Source organism: Camellia sinensis, chromosome 4 (genome assembly GCF_055761805.1).
Source record: "Camellia sinensis isolate YWXY chromosome 4, ASM5576180v1, whole genome shotgun sequence".
In the NCBI taxonomy this organism is placed as follows: domain Eukaryota; kingdom Viridiplantae; phylum Streptophyta; class Magnoliopsida; order Ericales; family Theaceae; genus Camellia; species Camellia sinensis.
In genome coordinates, this window is record NC_138964.1 from 155,369,491 (window position 1) to 155,393,053 (window position 23,563).

General features: G+C 36.8%; 1 protein-coding gene across 5 annotated transcripts; it reads right to left on the reverse strand.

Moving 5' to 3' along the window:
* LOC114285630 (actin binding protein) lies at positions 1-23,336 on the reverse strand. Of its 5 annotated transcripts, none has more exons than XR_014327715.1 (17): positions 22,664-23,336; positions 21,624-22,327; positions 21,318-21,539; positions 18,744-21,238; positions 18,320-18,443; positions 15,383-15,454; positions 9,420-9,518; positions 9,202-9,243; positions 7,698-7,778; positions 7,556-7,599; positions 7,392-7,473; positions 4,726-4,820; positions 2,447-2,518; positions 2,243-2,359; positions 1,792-1,860; positions 1,604-1,670; positions 1-1,019 (listed from the first exon to the last, which is right to left on the reverse strand). XR_014327715.1 is itself a non-coding variant. In XM_082866621.1 (17 exons), exons 1-17 carry the CDS (start codon positions 22,734-22,736, stop codon positions 868-870), a joined length of 4,617 nt encoding a protein of 1,538 aa, XP_082722747.1. In that variant the 5' UTR covers positions 22,737-23,336; the 3' UTR covers positions 1-867. The 5 variants fall into 5 exon arrangements, 1 of the variants encoding a protein (XP_082722747.1); XR_014327713.1 differs by having other exon boundaries at positions 2,232-2,359; positions 7,556-7,606; XM_082866621.1 differs by having other exon boundaries at positions 7,556-7,606.
* Positions 23,337-23,563: the final 227 nt, after the last annotated feature.

Below are 23,563 nucleotides of genomic sequence, written 5' to 3' on the forward strand. Positions count from 1 at the left end.
TTTTTAGGTCAAATAAATGAGAATATACTTCCGAGTAAATATGAATCAATGAAAGAAACAAGCAGATTCTAAACCAACAGCCTATACTAAAGTTATATTACAATTGCAACAAAAGAGAACCTGTCTCCTACTTCCTCTTCTTATCCTCCTAACCTTCTATACAACAATTTCGTGATGAATTCCTGCCAAAATCTCAATACGAGAGGGGGAAAAAACAAAAAAAAAGGGGTCATACTTTTTTTGTTCCTAGATAATTTGAGATCCTACTTCTATGATACAATGAAAAGAATCAAATTTGAATGTTAAGTACAAGGTTAGAAGCTCTGTACATGTTTCATGTTACATTGTGGGGTTGTGCTTTACAGTCACAAGGGCAATCGCTCTCTGGTGCTGAAATGCCAAATGAATGGTGAAAGCCAAAACTGTGCCTAGTGTATTGAAGAACCGACCCAAATATTACCAAAATCTTCTTCTATACATGAACTGAGAAAGGGCCAGATCCATTCCTCCAATAACTAAGATAACCACTGATAACGGTTTTAAATAACAGTATCAGGATACATGTCAGGATCAATGATACGGTCATATATCAGACAGTATTGGCCAAGTGATGTAATCATATTCATGCATCTGACCTGTTCAAAAGACAGTTTAAGGTCCGCAAGCCTCAGGAAGGGGCCTTTCCCCTTCATTTTCTTGAATCCCGTAAAAGGCGTACCATTACAACAATACTGGAGAATACTGGAGAGGGACACTCCTTGCCCGTCTTTGAATACGTGTCCTTGGACACCGTGTAAGCAACCTGGCAGACCTCTGATGGAAGAACCATAATTCCCCATTGCCGGGGATTGAAGCAAACAATCTTAATTATTTCCCACTTTTCTTTGTTAGATTAACCCCCTTTGCCTTTTCCATTTCAACTTCCTTCTGAGCTTTTTTCTTTTCCAATTCAACCTGTTTACAGTTCTCTTCATGTGCTTTTCGGAACAACCTCACAAAGTTTAAGAGGGTCACAGTAACTGCATAAATCAAATGAATATGATTAACGAGGCCAGCTTTAGCATTGCCGCATAAAAGAACCAAGAGAGTGGTGAATCACATGAATAAATCAGCCCAGTTCAAGCCTCGATGCCCAATTTTAAAAACAATGAAGGAGAAATCACAAAGATTTCTAAGACAGTAACAACATATTATCCTTTCAGTCATTTTGTTCAGGGTCAAATTTTGCAGATACAGCAATTCTTCACATGAAAAGAAGTCCATGGCCAAAACCAATCCCCAAACTAATGATTGGTGGTGTAATAACCAGCGTTCATTATGTTAATGCAATATGTAAAAGAGTATTTAACCGATGACAATAATTTTTAATATTAAAGTAATGTGCATAGAATAATGCACCAAAAATTCTTACACAAGATATTTAAAATAAATATTGTAACAAGAAGTCAACACCCAATCACCGTTTTTTAACTGAAACGCCAATTTTACCTGTATGTATTAATATAATTTTACCTCGTCACATCTGATATAAAAATGGTGAAATTTAAAACTAATAATGGCAACTTTGGGTAGGGATTTGATGACTGTGTTACTCATATGTTACCTTGTTCAAATGGGCAACGGGCGGGGTCCTCACCAAAATATAGGGCAAGTGCATCTGCGTTTCTACCCTGTCCAAAAAAAAAAAAAAAAAAAATTTGCTAGAAGATTTTAGGAGAGAGAGAGAGAGAGAGAGAGAGAGAGATGCTATAAATAATTAATTTGATAGTTGATGCGCTTAGAGACAATTACAGCCACTGAATACAAATTCGTTACAGCTGCCACCTCTGTCTCAGCAATACCAATGAATTCCTTCAGTGTCTACATAACAAATAATAACAATCAATAATCAATTAAGAAAGTAAATCGATAGCACCAAAAAGAAAAACAAACTCAATAACAAAATATTTAAAATATTTTCTATATAAAAATTACTTCAATATTCAGACTGCAAGTCACATGTCTACATTTACAAGATTTTCTAGATAACTAAAAATAAATAAATAAATCATTTCAGAGTGAAGGCCATATGTCTACAGTGAAAGACCTATGTAGGGTATAATCCACATTGTACTTCCACAATTTGAAGAAAGTATTACAACTTGAAATTCAAAATTTATCCATAGGGGACAATTAAAAGTAGTATCACCAAATGAACATGTGAAATTACTGTTGCTGAATGAAAAACTTACAAAGGATGTACCTTACGGAAAACTTCAGATACAGGACCATCATTTTCAGATGCACCCAGCTCCTGCTGTAGCTTTTCTAATCCTTTGATAATAGCTTGCATTTCTTCTGCTAAGGACTTCAATTGTATCTGCAAGGAAGTACATCCCAGTTGAAACAATCCAAACATTTTTTGTCACATACTTCAAATCAGCAATTAGAAAGAGAGCATGTTAACCTTTGTTGCAGCTTCCAGGTTATTAAGATCCACATGAAAGTCCAAAAGAGGTGGTGACTTAGAGGCAAGGACCTGAGGCACAAGACAATCCAGTATTAAGACTAGATAAAAGATCTGTTTTTTTCCTTCTTTTTTTTTTTTTTAATTTCAAAAAAAAAAAAAAAACTATTATTCAAAAAGTGCTAAAACGGGTGACCTCTGTACTAGTATACAAGGTCAAAATTGAAGGCCATCAATAAAATTAATTTCTCCTATGAAATTTACAAGGGTAAAAGTAGATTGACATAGCTTCCCTTCAATAGAAAAATGAAAAGTGAAAACTATGAAGTAATGACAAGTGACAACTTTAGCCTATGTACCACCATCTCTACACCCTCAAAAGTTCTGCAATTCCTGTCCCTCCGTACACTCAACTCAACATTACACACATAGGCACCACCATTCAAACTGAAGGAGACTGTACCACAATGTGTTTTGAGAGTTGACAAGACAAATAATTTGTCAAAAATTTTAAATATAAGAAGTCAATATTGCCCATGTCTTCATCTTCTTATGTGAAAACCTTTAACCCTCACTAACCCAGCCACCCCAGCCATCTTCCCTGCCACCCCCGCCCCAATTATTGGGTTTCTCCTTGCTGGTAATGGACTTTTAGTCTCATCTATTGCCATCAATCTGTTCAAGCAGCCCTCACCCTCTCCCCCCCCCCCCCCCCCCAAAAAAATAATAATAATAATAAAAATAAAAATAAAAAATAAATAAATAAACAAACCTTTCAGGTTGTATTATGGTGATGCCTGGGAAGACCTTTAGAGGTTATTATTGTGTGAATTAATGCACTTTGAATGAATAAAAGACTTTAATGTAAATGCCATTCAGTTTCATAGCACAAGAAATGAGTGCACCAAACTACGAAGCAAAGATTCATGGAATGAACATTTAACGACTTCATAGGTTTCGAAAACTACTATAGAATGAAGTAATCCAAACCAACACAAAAATGCTTCTTGAACCCACTTTAGATTAAGGACAAAGGGGGGGAATTAAGATCATTTTACATATGTTGTTTTGTTGTTGAAAGCAATGTTTTGAAAACCGGACCGGCCGGTTTGACCGGTTGACTAGTCTATGGTCCAGTTCAGATATACCCTCTAAACCATTCTCACTTGAAAACAGGGCCTTTTCTAGCTAAACTAGCAAAATTCGCAGTTAAACCAGTACGGGTTGAAGCAAACAAACCAGGTTTGCTAGCTCCAGAAATATTTGATCCAACATAAAAAAAGGGGGTGCTGCAAAGAGTTGAACCCAACACCTCAAGCTCGAAAGGAGAATGAACTTCCACTATGCCACCATGGCTCCTCGTTAATATATAAGAGATATATAATATTTATTGCATTCAAAGTAATATCTCTCAAACACATGTATAATTAATATTTTTACAAACAATATTAATAAAAAATATATATATATGAACATATATATTTGGAAAATATATATCTTAAATTATAAAAATATTTTAAATGAATGTATTTTATTTATTTATAAAATAGTTATGAAGTCACGGTTCAATTCCGATTCAACTTGATGGTTAAATCGGTGACCCGTCCACCCAATCCTTTTTCTAATTGAGTAAGGATCCTCTAGAGTTTTTTTTTCTTAAATTTTCTTAGAGTGGTGTGTTGTATGGTTGAGATTTAATGACAAGTCACATCAATTTTTTAGCATTAAATCTCACCCATACAACACACCACTTTAGAAAACTTTAGAAAAAAAAAACTCTAGAGGATCCTTAGTGTTTCTAATTTGCTCACCGGTCCAGTTTTTAAAACCTTGGTTGAAAGTGTTAGGCATTTCACTTCAATTCAAAACCACATGAGGGTTTTTTGGGCTATTTTTAAATTTCAGGGGGTGAAGATCTTATTCTAGGTTATGTTCCAAGAAAGATCCAACATAGTTTTATACGCATACTGCATAGAGTCAAAACTGAAGTCCGTCCTTATGATTCAACTAGAGGCATATAATTTATCGACTCTACTACAAGGACTGCAAGACTAGTGACTGGAATGAAGTCAAGGTAGCTGTACTGGAAGGTGCAGAGGGATCACCTCCTTTTCAGCGAGAGCTAATGCTTGTAAAATGAATTTTGCCTCAATATTTTTATTCAACACAATTATATATATATATATATATACACTAGTCAACTAATACAATGAGAATGGACAACCTACAGTTCGCCAGAAAGATCTGATTCAATAACAAGAAAAAGCAAATAAGCATACCTTGCAAAGATAATGCATCAATGTCATCTTGCTGTTGGAAGCACGTGTATCAGTGAGTTTTAAAAGACTGTCCAACTTGAATCCAACAGCAGAACCTAGAAAAAAGCAAAAAAAAAAAAAAAAAAAAAACTTTCATTTTAAGAAATTCGTTCAAAGATGTGATGTATCATATGTGCCTTGTACTGTAATTACATTTCTTTTAAAGCAGATCTGGATGCTCTGACTAAATTGGGATGCCCCCAGTATAATTACTTCAAGATATTTAAATAGGCAAAACAGTAACATGATATACTTGACATAGCAAAAGTATTTTACAGAATCAAGAGCAAAATTTCTTGCATCACTCTTAACATGTTTGCATTCCTGAAAGGACAGATCTAACAACATTTTTTTATAAATGCATTCGTAGAAGGCAATTTAAGTAACATTCAACACTTCGGGAGTATAAAGGACAGACCTTGTGGTATGAGTCTCATGGATTCCTTTAAGCATTACTAAACCTCTACTATAGTTGACTGAAGTCGTAGAAGCTACCAAAATTGAAAATTAAACTGAGTCTAACCAACATATTCTTAATGAGAAGGGAGACAATCAATTCACTTCATATGATGTCACATTTATTTGCAGAAATCTCCTTTGTTTTCAGTAGTCCAGTATCAGAATTCGGAGGCACAGGTTGCAAAAGTCTTCTATATGGGCCACGAAATAGACCCTAAACTATTAATCGTCAGCAATTATCAGAGACTACAGGGATAACTGGACCGAGGTTGTTAAGATCGGAATCCTACACAAGATCGTTTTGGGGGTCTACCGGATCGGATCGGGGATCGTAAGATCCTACTAAAATGATTAAAAAACACAATAATTATGATATGACCAAGTAATATTATCAAAATGTATATAGAATGACCCCCCAAAAAAAGAAATATAGCAATTCAAGGTAGCATTCAAACATTTTTTCAGAAAAGAATTGGCATAGAGTTGTGCTGAACAAAATTTATGGTTCAAATTAAAATAATTTTTTTCCAGCAAAGTTCAGGGAAAAAGAACCAAAGAAGAACAGCAACAGCAGCAAAGAAGAACCAAGAAAAATGAAGAAGAAAAAAGTAGGAAAAATGAACAAACAGGGGGAGGGTCGGGGGACGTGATTCAAAGTTCTTGTCAAATGTTTCAATCGGAGTTCTGATTTTCAGTCTCTCATATGTTCGCTTTGATCAGGAACAAAAACAGAACAGACAAAAAAATAAAATAAATAATATACAGACAAGGACAGTCGAACTACAGAACAAAGATGAGAGAAGAGGAGGAACAAAGAAGTCGGGAGAAGAAAAATGGTGATTCGAACTACAGAGAAGAATCGAACACATAAAAGAAGAAGAAGAAGAAAGAGGAGGAGGAGAAGCAGAAGAGCAGCGAAGAAGGAGAAGAGCAGCACGAAGAAGGAGAAGAAACAAAGAAGACAGAAAGGAAGATTCGAAGAAGGATACCAGGTTCCACAAAATCTGAAGCTTTGATGTCCAATTTCTCTTTCCCCAATTTGTATTGCCCTAATCGCAGCTCAATGGGTCAATTTTTCTTCGTCTTTTATCTCGATAAAGGGTTGTTTGCTTTAAAGTTGGCAAAAAAAACCCTATAAATCAGGATCGCATGGAATCGCGATCCCGATACTATCCCACCGATCCTACTGATCCTAATACAATCCTACCATGATCTTGACATGGGCCCAATCCAAAATACAAGTCGGTTCGTAGGATTGTACAATCCTACAATCCAGATCGCGATCTTAACAGCCTTAATCTGGGCCCAGCAAGTGAGGTTGGTATTGGTCCTCTTTGAGGTTGGTAAGTATCACAAATATATTCACAATATCAAAATTTAAAACACAGTACGCAGCTTGTACAGGTGCAAATTCCACCTCCAATTACCACAAGAAAGAATTCATCAAACATGGATATCAAGTTGCATCCTCTAACCTATGCTACATGGATTCGGGTACAAATATAGGGTGCACAAGTGTCAGATTTTTCTAAACCTAAATCTTAAGATATTGGAATATGCATCCAAAAGTTGGGTATGAGTCCGGGGACTCGTTTTAAAAACTTATACATGTTCCATACTGTATAATATTAATAGGTAAGATGTTGTAAATTGTTTAGAAATATTTTTCATATTAAATAGGATTTAGAGAAAATATGGAATTATATCTCCCATTCATGTGAGAAGCTAGTAATGTTTATTTACTAGCAAATATGAGCATCTTCTTCTTCAAACATCATATAGCATTAGAGGTTCTGTCTATCTAAATTGAGTACGACTGTCAGACATATATATCTGGTGGACACAGGTACACTAGAGAAAGCAGAAGAGTCCACGGAACACAGCTTCTAACCCAAATGTAGATACTTAAAGAGCCTCACCATTGGCATTGCAGAATGTCACTAGAGCAATACTCAAAGGAATGGACTCAAATCATTTATTTTCATATCTTGTTCTTCTGCTCTAATTCTTGAATCTTGATCTTCAGTGAAAAACTCTTAGGATGAACATAATTAAAAGAGTTACACAAACCCCAGTTAAAGCAAGATCGAAATAAACCATTTCAATTTGCCCACTACCTAACAGATGAAATTTAAGAAGACATTCTGAATCAATATACAGGTCCTTACCTCTGGCAGTTCCTTGATTTAATGTATTCCCCAGATATAAGATTTTCTTCATGATTTCCTTCAATTTAAGGGAATTCCGAACCTAATAAACCAGTGAAAATCATATTAGATCAAAACAAAATGAAGTTGCTGCATGAAAAGCTTAATTATTTCCAGAGGAATACCTCTTCACATGCAGAGTTCACAGTGTTCAAACTCTGCTTAAAATCTGAAATCTGCAATGTAGGTCAAGAATTAGACAACTGAGGCTACATGCTAATTTAAGAAATCTCTTAGAAGTACCAATAAAATTTCCAGATACCAGACCTGAGAATTAAACTGAATCTTGAAAAGAAACACTCTTAATTTAGACTCCACCCTTGGCACCTTCATCAGCTCCAGAAAAAACTGAAAGGGAAAAAGTACCAGAATAAGAATAAGAAACAGCAATGTAGATAGTCAAAAAAATTAGAATAGGTAACACCCATGGTTCCATAAAAAACAAAAGCATCACAAAACTTATGAACAATAATCACTGGTAACAGCAATGCATCCACATTACTGACAAACAGTGGAAAAGCATATTCTTAGAAGTTCAAACAACTAATTGTTAGGAACACATGACAACTTTTAGTACATCACTCAAATGGCAACTTCCAATACATCACTCCTCTCAAATAAACAGTAGCTACAATCAAGCCTCACCAAAGCTATTCCATTATTCTTCAGCTTTCACCTGGTAATTCTGTAGACTTCATCTTGCACTATCACCACTTCCACTGTCCTCATTCTTCCACACGCCCAAAGCATCTAATTTGACCCTATTTAATTTTCATCACTTGAATCTACAAAATATATATCCGGCTCATACTACACATTTGTAACATCAATGGCCCCATAATAACGGGCGACCTCCTTATTTTATTTTGCTAATCACAAACATACTCTCTCCAAAAATATTTGGAATGATATGCTAAGAACGTAAGATGTAATTTCAGAAGTCCAATTTATCCACAAGCACACACCCCAAAAACAAGAGAGAGAGAGAGAGAGAGAGAGAGAGAACTAATTTTGCGGAACTTTGGCAGACAGGCTATTAGGGAATTTGTCAAGTCTATTCTTGTCTAAAATTGATTTTACTCATAAGCCTTTTGCTGAAGTAGTTTTACATGCCATGAAAGATAAATGATTCTAGTTTCATTTCCAACTAATGGAAATGAGAATTATGGTCATAAACAAGGTTATAGAAAATTGCCTCGTGAAAATTATAAATAAATTGGCAGGATCCATCACTCATTCCAGTCAATTAAATCTGTTTAGAACTGTTATATGGTCATAAAATTTTGATAGTCCCATTGCCATTTTTTTGATGGCAATAGTCCCGTTGCCTTTAGTTATTATTTTATCTTATATGATGTGTGAAGTTTCAGAGTGTGCTTAAAAACTCCTCTTTTGGGCCCTCCTTCAACAGCAACAGAATTCCATACTTGATCCCATACAGACATAGAGAATTCTCTGGAAAGCCGTATTTGATGAAAGTCGTATTTACGGCTTGGAGGGAGATCATTCATATCTTTCGAGATCCAAAAAAGTGGGAAAAAAAATATTTGAGGCCTATTGAGTTCTCAAGTAAACAGATAATCCACACATTATATACAACTACACAAAACCAAATCAAATTTCAGTGTGTTCAAATAATTTGGTCAAGTACAATATATTCATTAATGCAGCAAAGAGAGCACTTTCCCCTGTCCATACATTCAGATCCATAAAGCGCTCAAATCTTTTGAGCACTACATAAATAACTGAGTATGTGATCTGGTTTACTGACCTGTTCACATTTCCCCAGGTTCTCCTTATCACCAGTGTAATTCTAAAGAGTCACAAATAAGAAAGTCAATACAAAAATTAGGGGAAAATGAAAGAAAAGGGACCAAATGAAACTATTGAAATTACTTCTACCCAGCAGGAAACCATCTCATGTCAAAAAGAATGATGATACAGATAATAGAAAGTTGAAGTCCATGATGCTTTACACTAGAGCATCACCTTAATAAGCTCCATTTCTTCTTTAGTAGGACAAAATTTTATAAGATTTTCCACTTGATCAGCATCTAAAATGGAACCATCCATCGCTAGTACTGCAGCCTGTGGAAGTTGAGCATAAATGCAGTTACTACTTTTATTTGAAAGGAAAACCTCAATATTGGAAGACAAACACCAAACAGCATTGACGACCAATAGAGGTCCTATTTAGGGTCAACAAATTCATTGCTCATAAAATGTACCACTTGTCTAAAGAAAATCTAAGTATACAAAAAAATAATATCAACAAAGCAAATAACTAACAAAAGGTTGCAATTTTCTCAGGTACTAAAACCAAATTTGTTTCTCATTTGATCCTGATTCCAAATGATGTTTATAATTTATTTATTTGTTGGTAACATTGAAAAGCAGGACTTAAATAAGATAACTTTCAGACTATGAAAATGGAAATTGTTTTTAGACTATAGAGCATATCAAGTCATACAAGTTTCAAAAAAATATGTTTCATAGAGTCTTCTTAATTCATGAAGTACCCATGTCAGACACATGACCTCTTGGTAAGGTATGGGATATGCATCCAACATTTATAGTTGGACATGCAACAAGCAAGCATTTCCGAGTAATCCAAGTTCACTATACAATGGACATAAACCTCATTAATATGTTACTTCGAAGGACAGATTTTTCAAAATGAGTGAAGCAGCCATGCTTAGTTCTCTATGTTCCATAACCATTTACTCTAGGAATCCTGGGATAAATTTAGATGAATCCATTGCTAAGATTCATACCTGCCCCAACAAACATACCCTATCCATGTAGCATAGTCAATTTCAACTTTTTATTTGATAACAAGTGACTGCACAATCCAACATGCTCTTCCATTCTCTCATAATTAATATAAATTATTTTACATGTGTTATCTCAGCTAACATTTTAGGCTCTAAGTCCCAATTTAAAGATTTCGAGTTGGTAAGATTTGTCCCTCTCAAAACTCAAGTACAAGTATAATAATTATAATTCTAGTAAACTCTGAGCATTTTTTAAAAGACTTTCTGGTGGAGGAAGCAAAAGCATCACTAACTTTTCTCTTCATCCTTTATGTTTTTGAAATAATATTTTTTGAACTAAACAGCTAAATTGAAATAAAATTTGTTGCATTATAAAAGTATGCATGTATAAAATATGCATCATATATAAATGATGAGATCACATGTATATACACAAAATTAGTCTTCGCCATAATTTTTATATCCCTCGTAAGTGATGCCCATGTTGCACTCTATACTCTAATTTTCTTAAAATTTCACATCCCATGGCAGTAAAAATTGCTGCATTCTCTATATTATGTCCATCACAATTATTAATGTTGAGTACATTTAATTTTCAAATCAATATATATTCTCTATCAAGAAACTCATAGGTTTAATTTAGATTGTATAGACACCCACAACACAAACATATAATAAAAGTATACAATTCGCACAAGGAATTGGATGGACATCCTAGAAGAAGAGGCAGTGTGGTTCTAATTTGTAAAAGCAGATAAAAAGTTCCTGACACTGCTCTTCCCCGATGGTCATAACGGGGGAGCTTTCACACTTGAGGCCAAAGCTTTGGCACAAGAACCAAGTGCCATGGCATATTCAGGGATGATCTGTAGAACAATAACAGGTTAAATCCTTGGCCACCGGTTGACCAATTTTACTTGCTTTAGAAGATATAGATGGAACCTCATCTTTCTTGGAAAAAATTCCTAGGGTTTGTAGAAGAGCTAAGAAGCATGGACATGACATGACATGACACAGATACAGACACATCGATACACTAATTTTTAAAAAAATGCAGGACATGACACGTGGGGGACACACACAAAATATAAGATTTTATATATTTATTTTATGTCATAAATATGAATATATCATTCAAAGATAATAAAAAAATGTAATATAACACTTATTTTATAAATTTACATTATTTTTTCTCTTATTATTATATCCTAAACTATTTAGTTCAAACTTATAATTAGTTTTATGTGTGTTTATTCGATGGACAAGTGTATTTAAGCAATAGACACTAGTGTCTGAAGAGTGTAAAAAATGTTTTAAAAAATAAGACACGTTTTGATGAGTATCGGATACGTGTCAGGAAGTGTCCAATGAGTGTTGGAGTCCGACACGAACATGACATGGATACACCACCTTCTTAGAAGTGTTCGTACTTCTTAGTAGAAAAGCATGTAATGTTTCAGAAGTCAAAGTAAGATGGGATATTGTGTTTTCAAGAATACAAGCAGGGTTAGTTTGCTAACATTTATTTTAGGTAATTCTATTTTTATTTTTTTATTTATTTTTTTTGTAGTTGGGAACTATACTTGAGCTAATTATCTATAAAGAAGAATGATAGGCTTATAGTCACAATGGAAAGGTATCTATCAATCTATCTATCTATACTATTATAAAGAGTAGGCTAGAATTGGTGTTGATGTCTCATTTTCTGGATTTTCCCAAAACAACCCAATAGCATTTATGCCTTATATTTAGTTTTATTTTATTTTATTTCATTTCAAATCTCTCAACTGTTGATCATTTTAGATTCATAAAATATTGAATTCAATCATACATTTCACAATCTCATTTCTCTAAATGATAATGATCATATGCACATGCACCGCATGTACCCACCACTTCTAGTACATATATATGTAAATTGATCATAAAACAAGATCCTTCCTTTTCTTTTCACAAAAGTAGTTCAATAATAAATTTTTTAATTGTATGTATTGAATATGAGTAGGAATATATGATCTTATGCACAACATGTTTATTTTGACTAGTTTTTATCAAATCAATATAATTTGATAGAGTAAATTAAGGAGATAATTTGAGAATCAATTCAAAGTTCTACTATAATTTTGTATTTTTTTGAACTACTTGAAATGTAAAATACTGGTTCAAAGCCTGTCGGAGACTGTATTTACTGGTTCAAAGCGGTAAACGTCCGGATTCTCAATGCTTTCCGGAAGTTGTAATTGAAGAGGCATTCTATCTTGTACACCCCCTGATTGGCCGGTCTGGACATGTCCACTGCTTTGAACCACATCGGGTTTGTCAAAGTATCGTAGAAGACCCCTAATAGCGTCCCCTCTCTCCAATGGATGTGGTTTGATACATCCGTTGATGTGGAATAACGAACACCCGTATTGGAAGTGGAATATCTTCCTGCGTTGGGCCTTCTTCTTGGCATTACGATGCCTCTTCTTGATTGGTTCTGGCGAACAGGGGCTCGTCGACTGTATAGAATTCTGCGTTTCGGATTGTCCACGCTTTGAGCCCGGCGTGTTCATGTTTTTCCAAAAACTCATTGTAACTGGAGTCGGCTCCGGGGTTGCATAATATAATACTTGGAATCCCGCCCTTTCTCTTCTTCGGGCGGGCATATTTACAATTTGAAAAAAAATCCCGTTGTGCTCCAATAAACTCCCGCCAATGTTTCAAAAATTGTGGGCCCACATCATCGATTATGTTGTAGAAAGCGTCGTCCTTGTGGTCCCTCAAATCGATGTGGCCAGAATAATAATTATGCGGCCCCAAAGACCGGGCCCAACATGTTTTACCAATTCTAGATGGGCCTTCAACTATAATGCTCTTGGGCCTATGCGGTCTTTGGGCTTCGTCTCTTATATTGTCTGCAACCCATTGCTGTATGGCTGTTGGAACGATCCATACTGTTTCTGTAAATGGATGAACATACGGCAATGGTGGATTAAATGAAATCCGATCATAATTGGATGACAACTTGTCATAATTTAACCAGAAACATTTTGGATCGCCATTTCGTACCAGTGCCAGTGCTTCGTCCTTGGTGCCGGCTGCAAGTGCGGGAATAGACAAGTTGCGGCGCTTGCCTTGTCTTGTATTGAGAAAAAAATAAATATATATATATATATATATATATATTAACATAAATAGAGGTGTAGGTGTATTAAAAAAAAAAAAAATTAAACATTTACACTCTACAAATCCACCATAAACCCATGCACCTCCATATACCTAAGTACCTCTCTTCTCACCCATTTCAATCTCAGACTGGTAATGCTCCATGTATATCCATTTCAATATCAGACTCGCATACATAATACAACCACAAACAATCCTCTCTCTCTCTCTCTCTCTCTCTCTCTCACAAAATGTTGACCGGAAGTTGTAGAATTCCGTCAAACCCAGAAAAATTCAGATTTAGATCGTCGACAAAAAAAAAAAAAAACCAGAAACAGAAATAGAACAGAGCACAACAACAAAAAATAGAGATGTATCCGACTGTATCGGCCCGTATCGGCCCATGTATCGAATTCAAGCCGCTACGTACCGGGACTCGGACGCTACGGACGCGAAATTCATTCTCACCGGTATACCGGTGAATATCTGACTCAACACTCCAATTTTCCGGTACGAACCGGCCGGTACGGCACGTACCGGCAGATATTTAGAACCTTGAGTGCACCTCAGATTGGGCTAGGACAGGGTTCTTGCCAAACCAAAACTACCTAGAGCAGCCCACATATCACCATAGAAAAGGGTCAATGGCAAGCATTTAACCATGACTGTAGTACTTTCTCTAGATATTGTGTTACGCGCAAGGTTCTGAAAAGCAGTTGCGGTCACCGTAGCGGTGGCGGTGGAGCGGTTGCGATTGCGGGGTGTAAAGGCCGTGACGTAACGGTTGCGGTAACCGGAACTGTAAATTTTTTTATTTTTTGCACAATTTGAAAAAAACTTACCAATACACATATTTTTTTTTCCATAATTATATTCATTGGGTTTAAAATAAATATTGATTAATTTTTGTAAATTTTTAAGTATGATCCAATATATTTCATATTTTTAAATCACTATAAACTGAGTTTTTTACATTTTATTTTAATAATTAATGACTTTATATCATACAAAAAAACCAATCACTAACTATTATATATAAGATAAATAATGACAAAAGTAAGAAAATAAATAAGAGCTCAAATATATATATATACATATTTTAACCAAGCCAAATAGATAATGATCGCACTTATTATTATTATTATTATTATTATTATTATTATTATTATTATTATTAAACAATATATAGATGGACACACACAAACAAAATGGTTGAGTAATAGCAGTTGAATAGAATAGCATAGGTCTTACAGCTTCAACAAATCAATAACATGTTCTTCATCTTCCCTCTTCTGTCTCTCTATCTCTTGTTGCTCCATCTTTTCTCTTTATCCTTCTTTCCCCATTTTCAGTTTTTTTTTTTTTTTTTTTTTTTTTCAAAAGAAGCAGTTTGGAACCGTTACGTAACGGTGCGTAACAGGCCGTTACGACTGTTACAGCAACATTACGACCGCTACGGCCGACACACCTGTGAATCTAAATCACACTGCAAAAGCGGCCGTAACGAGTGTCAGTAACCACCACAACTGTTACGTAACGGCGTTACGTAACAGTTGCGGCCGCTTTTTAAAACCTTGGTTACGCATCATTTCTTTAGCTATCAAATCTCAAACAATAAGTATAAATTCCTCCACACAAGTGGTTAGTTTATTAACTAATTTAATGAGATGCATATTGACAACCATTGACAATCTAGATTATCTCGCTAATTATCATGTCAACCCAATTTGCATCATATGCAAATGGAAGGTTTTAATTTACATTTTCACAACGTGGGATGTACATGGATATACTTCCCTAAAAATGATAAATTTTTCTTAATTCATGCCCCAAGGTTAAGTATCGTTGTGTTTATTATATGGCAAAAACATTTTCCTCATTAATAGAAACCACAACCACTTTAGATTTTCCACAAAATCCCAACACATAAGGTTTGAAAGGAAACATCACGCTAAGCACCTTCAATCATGTCAAAGAGAGAAAGGAGGTTCTATGTACACAAATCACAATGTTTGATTCAGTCAAGCTTACCATCATGTCCGACAATGGCATCTTAACCTTAGTAAGCATAATTTCAGTGTTATAGGCCCTCCTGAGATCAACCTGCCCAAGCATGAAGAAGAACATTTATCAGTAACAGACTAAAAATTGTGGAGAAGAAATGAGAATCAAATTGTAAAAGTCTAATTGCAAAGCTAATAACAATTTTTTAGGATGATTTTGTGACTAATTGCTCTACTACCATTAAATTTAAAAACTCTGTTATCAGAATCTTACGATTCGCAATTCAATTTACGATTCTATAAGTGAATCTATTTTGGAAAAGAATCTCTAGTGAATCGCACGATTTACAAACGATTCATACGATTTTTGAAATTATTGTGTCCAACATATTTTTGACTCTTTTCTTCTCCATTTTTTTCGTGAAAATGACATAATACAACTTCTAATAGCATTTAATATCAAAATAACCAACATATACACATGATTATCATGGAGTTTTTAATAGGATTCAATCAGATTCAGTCAAACCCAACATATTTTTAACATTTCCTCTCCCTTTAAAAAATTATAATATATCTTCTAAAGATATTTACGATTAAAGTTATACTATGAATTATCTATTACTATTTTATTATATTGAATATTACATGTATGATGTCAATTATACTTTTTAAAATGTTTTAAACTTTAAAATAAAAGATTCTAAATAATTCTTTCTTATGGTTTGCTCACTATTACTTAGAAAAATATATACTTATTGTCCAAATATCAATATTACTGTTAATTATTGTTACTTTGGAAATTGATAGTTTGTCTATTTAGTTAATATATTAATTAAAAATAGTCGATAAGAAATATCTAAAAAAAAAAAAAAGGTAAGATGATGATCTTACATAGGAACGTTTGTTAACTTTTTACCTATTAAACTACGTGATTATCATTGAAAATAATATTTTCATTGATTCTAAATATTTCGTATTCATACGATATATTTAACATCTAAATATGTAGATAATTGTTTTTAAGTAATTTAGAAAAAGTGACTGAATCTTTACGATTCACGATTCGATTCGCGATTCGGTACGAGACCCATTTCAATTCACGATACGAATCCCAATTTGGCAACTATGTTTAAAATAATAATAATAAATTCAGCACCACACAATTATTTAATGAGTACGTATATAAACATTATTTTTTAGGATGAATAAAGTTCTCTTATTTATCCCCAAAAAAAAACATTATCTTTCAGAGAGAGCAGAATGAACAAGAAGAAACAGATACATTTCTTTCGAAAGATCTAGTTACTTTCTTCATTTAAGTTGTCCCAAAAGTTAAAAACAGGAATCCTTTTTTTTATGATTATAAAATTACATTAAAAAGCCATTTCAATAGGGTCTGTTCCACCTCTCTGTAAAAATTCATATTCAAAGGCCTCTAAAAATACCAGAAACTGGTTCAATGACTGATTAACCATCCCTGAAAACCAACTGTACCAAAAAAACAAAAAACAAAAAAATTAATCTACTTTTTAACAGCAAAATTGAATCTTTCATGCCATCAAAAGTCTGCCTATTCCTTTCGCCCCAAACTATCCACATAAGAGCCAACGTAACCAAATCCCAAGCCTTCCTCCTCCTCACAAGATCCTCTCCATCAATACAAAAACTCCTTCACCTTCTTGGAAAACACCCAAACAATGGCAAACATGACAAGGAGGAAAAACCATAACTCTCCTGCCACATCACAATGGATAAGAAGATGGCTAATAGATTCCCCATCATACTTACACATACAACACCAATCAACATGCACTTGCCTTCTTCTAATCAAGTTATAAATTCAAAATGCTTCACTTGTATTTATTTTATTATTCAAAGTTAAAAAATAAAATAAAATAAAATAAAAAGGTATGAAGCTAGAAGTGGAATGTGGATATCATTACTTTTATTTTATTAAAAAACTTAAGTCCTATGATCATTTAAAGTTATACAAGTAACTTAATTACACAACATACAACTTACAAGTTACAACTACAAATATAAATTATGTTTGGTATTCATGGTTGAATGCTGAGTAAATAAATAACAAAACAGAAGTTGAAAGAGGAGAAAGGAAAACAACCAAACACAAAAAATGACTTTTAAATGTAGCAAATGCTGCCACTGTTACTTAACAGAAGTAACGGTCATAATGGTGTCATAACAGCCCAGCCAAACACCTGTGAAATTCAATCACACCTCTATAGTGGCTTTAACGCGTAGCAGTGACTGTCCATATAGCTACATAACGATTGCAGCCCATTTTCAAAATATTGCTTCTAACATTAGAAATAGCAAATGTAAAGACAAAAGCAATTCTGTCAAGATCTAAAAGTGAATATGGCATGGACAGGGGATGAGAGCATCAATTAACCAGCCCCACAATAAGTCATCTGCGTATATGCTATGCCTTTGTCATAACCTCGTGTAGCCATTCCAAATTGATCAATATCTTTTTACATTCACCCACCCAATAGACTGATTAACTAGCTTATACTTTTGCTATTCTATGATCATACCACTTATTCTTGTTTGATAAAAACAGAAGCCGTGCATGTGTTAAACAAACATATAGTTATTTACAAAGGGTCATGCTAACGATAGCGGAGGGAAATGCCAAAAAATTTAGAATCTTAAGATATTTTTTACACATCCCAAAGCACTTTCACATATTTCTGTACAAATTTCAATGCACCTTTCACATGCATACCGAGACTAATTACAACCTTTTGGGAGGTCATTAGCATTTTCCATTTATAAATTATAGTTCACAAAGCATGATAATCAGAAATTAATCACAAGGATCAGTTAAAAGAGTTTGCAAATTGATCCCATAAATTTTTACAGCATCATCTTTTACAGAATAAAATCTTCCAAAATAGGATGTTTCAAAGAAAAAGTATTGAAGTCATTTTTGCATTACCAGGGTAATTTTGTCAGTTTTAGATCCAGCAGACTTCCGCCGCTCTCCAGATTTACCTCCGGACGACTTTGGGACTATAGCAGAGAAAAGAGTCTCCAGCTCTGACACATCAAATTCTGTCGCACTAGGATTAGAGAGTACATGATCAGTGAGTTATATGGGGCAACAACAAAAAGCAGAAAGGTACAGAATCACATTTCAAAATGTCACAACTTAGAACTTTATGCATTGGTATCTAAATCTATTTCTGCATGTGGGGAAAAAAGAGATCCACTTAGAAGCAACCAAGCAGTTGTAAATGGCCTTGAACACAATACCGAACCACAACTCAAAAATTATTTGGAATTAGAGAAATTTTAATTACGACCAACCACAAATATCATGGTAAACTACGGAATCGGATTCAAAAGAGAAGTTTCATTACCTTTGAGGCTCTCCATGTCTTTGCAATTCTTCCCATAAGCTTCCTTGCAATGCCCTGGTTACCTTGCTCCAATGTAATGGCTTTAAGTTAGATCTTCGAGGGGCTGAAGCAGGTCCTGCAGGACGTGAAAGCCCACGGCCTCTTCCAGGAGGTGGGGGAGGTGCACCACCTGCTGGTCCTTTGGAACCAAACGGTGGAGGTGGGGGAGGTGCACCACCTGGAGGTCTAGGTGGGCCAGGTGGTGGTGGAGGGCCAGGTGCATGACCTCCAGGAGGAGGAGGTGGAGGTGGGGCTCCATGCAATGAGGGAGGTGGTGGAGGTGGTGCTCCAATTGAAGGAGGTGGAGGAGGAGGAGGTGGGGCTCCACAACTTGGATGAGGAGGCGGAGGTGGGGCCCCACGGCTTGGAGGAGGAGGTGGTGGAGGTGGGGCCCCACGGCTTGGAGGAGGAGGAGGTGGTGGAGGCGGTGTTCCATGCATTGGAGGAGGTGGTGGTGGAGACGGTGCTCCATGCATTGGAGGAGGAGGTGGCGGAGGTGGTGCTCCATGGATTGGCGGAGGTGGAGGAGGTGGGGCTCCACGGACTGGACGAGGTGGCGGAGGCAGTGCTCCATACATCGGAGGAGGTGGTGGCGGAGGTGGTGCTCCATACATTGGAGGAGGTGGTGGCGGAGGCCTTGCACCATACATTGGAGAAGGAGGTGGCGGAGGAGGTGCTCCATGCATTGGAGGAGGAGGTGGAGGTGGAGGTGGAGGTGGAGCACCATGTGGAAGGGGTGGGGGCGGTGGAGGAGAAGGCATAACTCCATACACGGGTGGGGGTGGGGTTGGAGGTGGAGGTGGAGGTGGAGGTGGAGGTGGAATAGAAACTCCAACTCTGGCAGGTTTTGAAGTTGCATATTCACTTAGAGTAGGAGGGGGTGGGGGTGGGGGTGGGGGTGGAGGAAGTGGAGAACTTGACACTGTCACAGCAGCAGTTGCAGAAGCCCCAGCCCCACCCTTCCAAGGTGGTGGAGGCGGCGGAGGGGAAAAAGCCCTACCGAAATTCTGCATGCTTGATGGAGGTGGAGGCGGAGGTGGAGGCGGAGGTGGAGGAGGGGTTCCTTGAGGAGTCATCCTTAAGCTTGCAGGTGGAGGAGGAGGAGGTGGAGGAGGAGGAGGAGGAGGTGAAGGAGGTGGTGGAGAAGTCACAAAAGTAGCATTTCTCGTAGACAATGGCAGTGGCGGTGGCGGCGGAGGAGGAGGAGGAGGATGTGGAGGGGACAGACTTTTTGCTGGCACCTGCAAAGAGGGAGCAGGTGGCAAAGAAAGATTATCCAAATAAGTATGCATTGAAAAGCTTGAAGAGGGAGGCGGAGGAGGTGGAGAAGCTGCCTGTGCTTGCAGACCTTTTGCAGGATCTGGTTTGGGAAAAAAATTTGAAGACTGGTAGAAAGATGGAGGAGGAGGAGGAGGAGGAGGAGGAGGAGGAGCCACTGAAAGTGGGCCTGGATGTAGTGGTGGTGAAGCTGAATAAAGAGGGGAAGTTACTTGAAGTGGTGGTCCACCCAATGCTGGCGGACAGGAAGTATGTTTCACCGGTTCAGTGTCTGCACCTCTCATACAATCCACTTCACGACTAGTGGATTCAGAAGCATCATCAGTTGGAACCACAGCTCCAGAAGTAGCAGAAGCCTTTGATTTGCTACCTGCACGAGAATCCTTTGCAACGGCCAGGACAGGTGGTGCACTGTTATATCTTGATGGTGGATAGTATACATGCATTGAATTAGTGTAAGAGCCTTTGTTAGAAGGAATCCACCGAGATACTGTGTTTGGTTTTGCCTGTCTCATAGGAGTGCCTTGAGATTCTTGCTGTTTAATTTTTTGCTTTGTAACAGTTGCATTTGAAGTTGGCTGTTTCTTTGGTGAAGGTGGGATTGACTTATCAGATTTTTGTCTACTGATAGGAGCACTTGACTTCTGTTGCAAACCCTGCCTTTCTAAGTTCTTCTGTATAGCACAGTCTTCTCTGTCTTGTCTACTCTCCATCTCTTCCAACTTGCCACTCACATCTGCAGTTACTACCTTGGTTTCTAAATTGCTAGGCGCATCGGCAACCACTACGGAGGAACCTAACTCATCCCTATCATCTAAAGCAATGGATTTTACCTCATTAGAATTAAAAACAACCTTCCCATCCTGTTTGTGATTGTCTTCGCTAGATAAGTGCCCATCCTGTTTATGATTTGCCTCATCAGCTGCACAGTCTTGAAATGTGTGAGGATCCAAAGCCTCTGTCCAAACTACTTTATTGTTCTCATCATCCTGCGCATTGTCTTGAACTATCTGAGAACCCAAGTATGCTTTTCCATCCTGCGCATCCACTACACTGCTGAAAATCTCCTCAACCTCAAAAAACTCCTCAGGTGAAGCACTTTCTGCCTCATTCTCATCTTCACTTTCCACTTCTGTGGTGATGATAGATTGCACTGCATCAGCATCCGAAAAGAGTACCTGACACAAATATGAGTATGTATTCAACCCCTACAGCATCAGACAAAGAACATTCCACCAAAGTAAAACAAGATCATACCTCTGCTTTGAACTCCCTTGGGAATTGAACCTTCGCATCCCACAAAACATCAACTTCATCACGGTTCAACATTAAAACATTTGAACGGACAAATGCAGTGTGGAACATAACTCTGAACATCATTTCCTCCCTTACTAGATCATCATCCATGTGAATGCACTCAAGAACAACATCCCCTTGAACGCGGCGATGAATATCTATTTTCACTAGCTCACACTCTTCCTGCAGTTAGAAGCCATTAAGTACACAATAAATCCTTATCAAATGATATACTTCAGCTTTGAAATAAAGTGAATTTGGCATTACCTGTTGGTAAAGGCGAGCACGTTTCTTTGTCTTTGGAGTCGAAAACAGAAGCTTAGAACTTCTACTGGCTGTGGTAGAAGGGTCCTGACCATAGACACGAACAATGGGTCGGCAACCCTTTCCTCCATCAAACACGGGAACAATTCTAAGTATAACACAATCCACACCTAAAGGTGTATCTGAGGGCGGCCAGTCTGAACCCAAATTACGTCTAGAAATGTACTGAAGATATCTCAATTGGGAAGGTTGGGGATTTAAAGGAGACAGAAGATGAAGAAGAACCCTTGGAGCTTGCTTGTACACCATTTCAAGAGTTTTTTGCTCACCACTGTACTGTTTTCGGTATAACAAAAGACCCGCAAGCATGAATGCAAGCACGGGCCATCCACCCCTTTCACAGTGCATCAAAAGTACATTTTGTTGACCCTCCAATGACAACCAGCTCTCGCTGGACCGAAGGAAGTGGTGAATCATCTCCAATGGTAACAGAGGACACCCCTCGTATTGCCGTGGGTAATCCATGACTGTCATGTCATACTGAGTTAATAAATCTGAAATCTGGCTCCTCCTTTCCCCTTCTCTGAAGTTGAAAACCATGAAAGAAGCATCGGGATAGTAGTCTTGTAGCTGAGCTACAATGCCACCCATGTACATTTTGTATTCATCTTCTTCCAATACGTCCGTGGAAAAGCAACAATCAAACACTACAAAATGGAACCCAAAACAATGCACAGGGCACAGTCAAAAATCATCATCACAAAATACCCAATTCACAAAACAATGACATTAACAATACAACTTCAATAAATTATCGATTAATCCTCCAATTCACAAAATACCCAAAAGTAGAATCCCAAAAAGAAGAACAAAAGTTCAACAATCAAACAAATTAAACCCAAAAAAATGCACAAATTTCTACATCCTCTGCCGAAGCTGAAGAAATTCCAACCCTAAAAAAAAATTTAAAAAAATAAAAATAAAAATAAAAAAGCGAGACTTGATTGTGAGTTATGAGCTAAATGAGGAAAGGAAGAACAAACCATAGACCCGCTCGGAGATCTCGAGAAGCCGATCCGGAGGCTTCCGATAGAAGAATCTTCTGAACAGCGCCATTGGATGGCGCTGTTACTCCCCTGATCGGATCCACACCGTTAATTGATTCAATGATATACTACCACCTTCCAGATCAAAATTGCACAAAATCAGACGACAGATCTCGAAACAGACCAATTCAATCACGTAACCAATGCACAAATTGACCCAACTGATCAAGAGAGAGAACCCGAAATGCGATCCAGAGAGGGAATTGAATGAATGAGGAATGAATTTGTGGAGAGAGAGAGAGAGAGAGAGAGAGAGAGAGTAGAGGAGGGAGGAAGTGAGGGAGTGTTGTGTTAGGGTTTGATGATAGGGTTTGCAGAGAGAGGGAGAGGTGTGAAATGGACGAGGAGGAGGGACATGAGAGACAGACAGAGAGAGAAAGAGTGGACTGAGAGGTGAATGTCAAGACATGCACAAACTATCTCTCTTCTTCCTCCGAAGGCTGGCTCTCTCTGCAACTTTGGGTTGGCTCCAATCGAACGATCAGTGGTTGTACACGTGGCACCGTAACAGAGATAGACAGACAGAGGAGAGAGAGAAGAGAAGAGAAGGGAAGATAAGAGAAGGCTCAAATTTTCATCAATTTCGGCCTTATGCGTTCATAGTTAGGTTAAGAAAAACAATTTTCCACGTCAAACAAATTATTTAAAAACAAATAAAATGTTATTTGTCCATCATCTCAACTTCATACAAATCTTCCTCACATTTAAAAAAATATGATTAAATTAATATATCTACCTTTAATCTTTATACATATAAAATAATACAAATATTTTATTCATATCATTTAAGAAAAAATAACAATTATCTTTTTTTCTTTAACTCACACAAAAAATTGA

Coding starts and splice junctions, on each gene's coding strand:
- LOC114285630 (XM_082866621.1), bottom strand. CDS start 22,736: ATGGCGCTGTTCAGAAGATTCTTCTATCGGAAGCCTCCGGATCGGCTT. Junction 22,328..22,663: donor GATCTCCGAGCGGGTCTATG/GTTTGTTCTTCC, acceptor TCCATTTTGTAG/TGTTTGATTGTTGCTTTTCC. Junction 21,239..21,317: donor CAAGGGAGTTCAAAGCAGAG/GTATGATCTTGT, acceptor TATTTGTGTCAG/GTACTCTTTTCGGATGCTGA.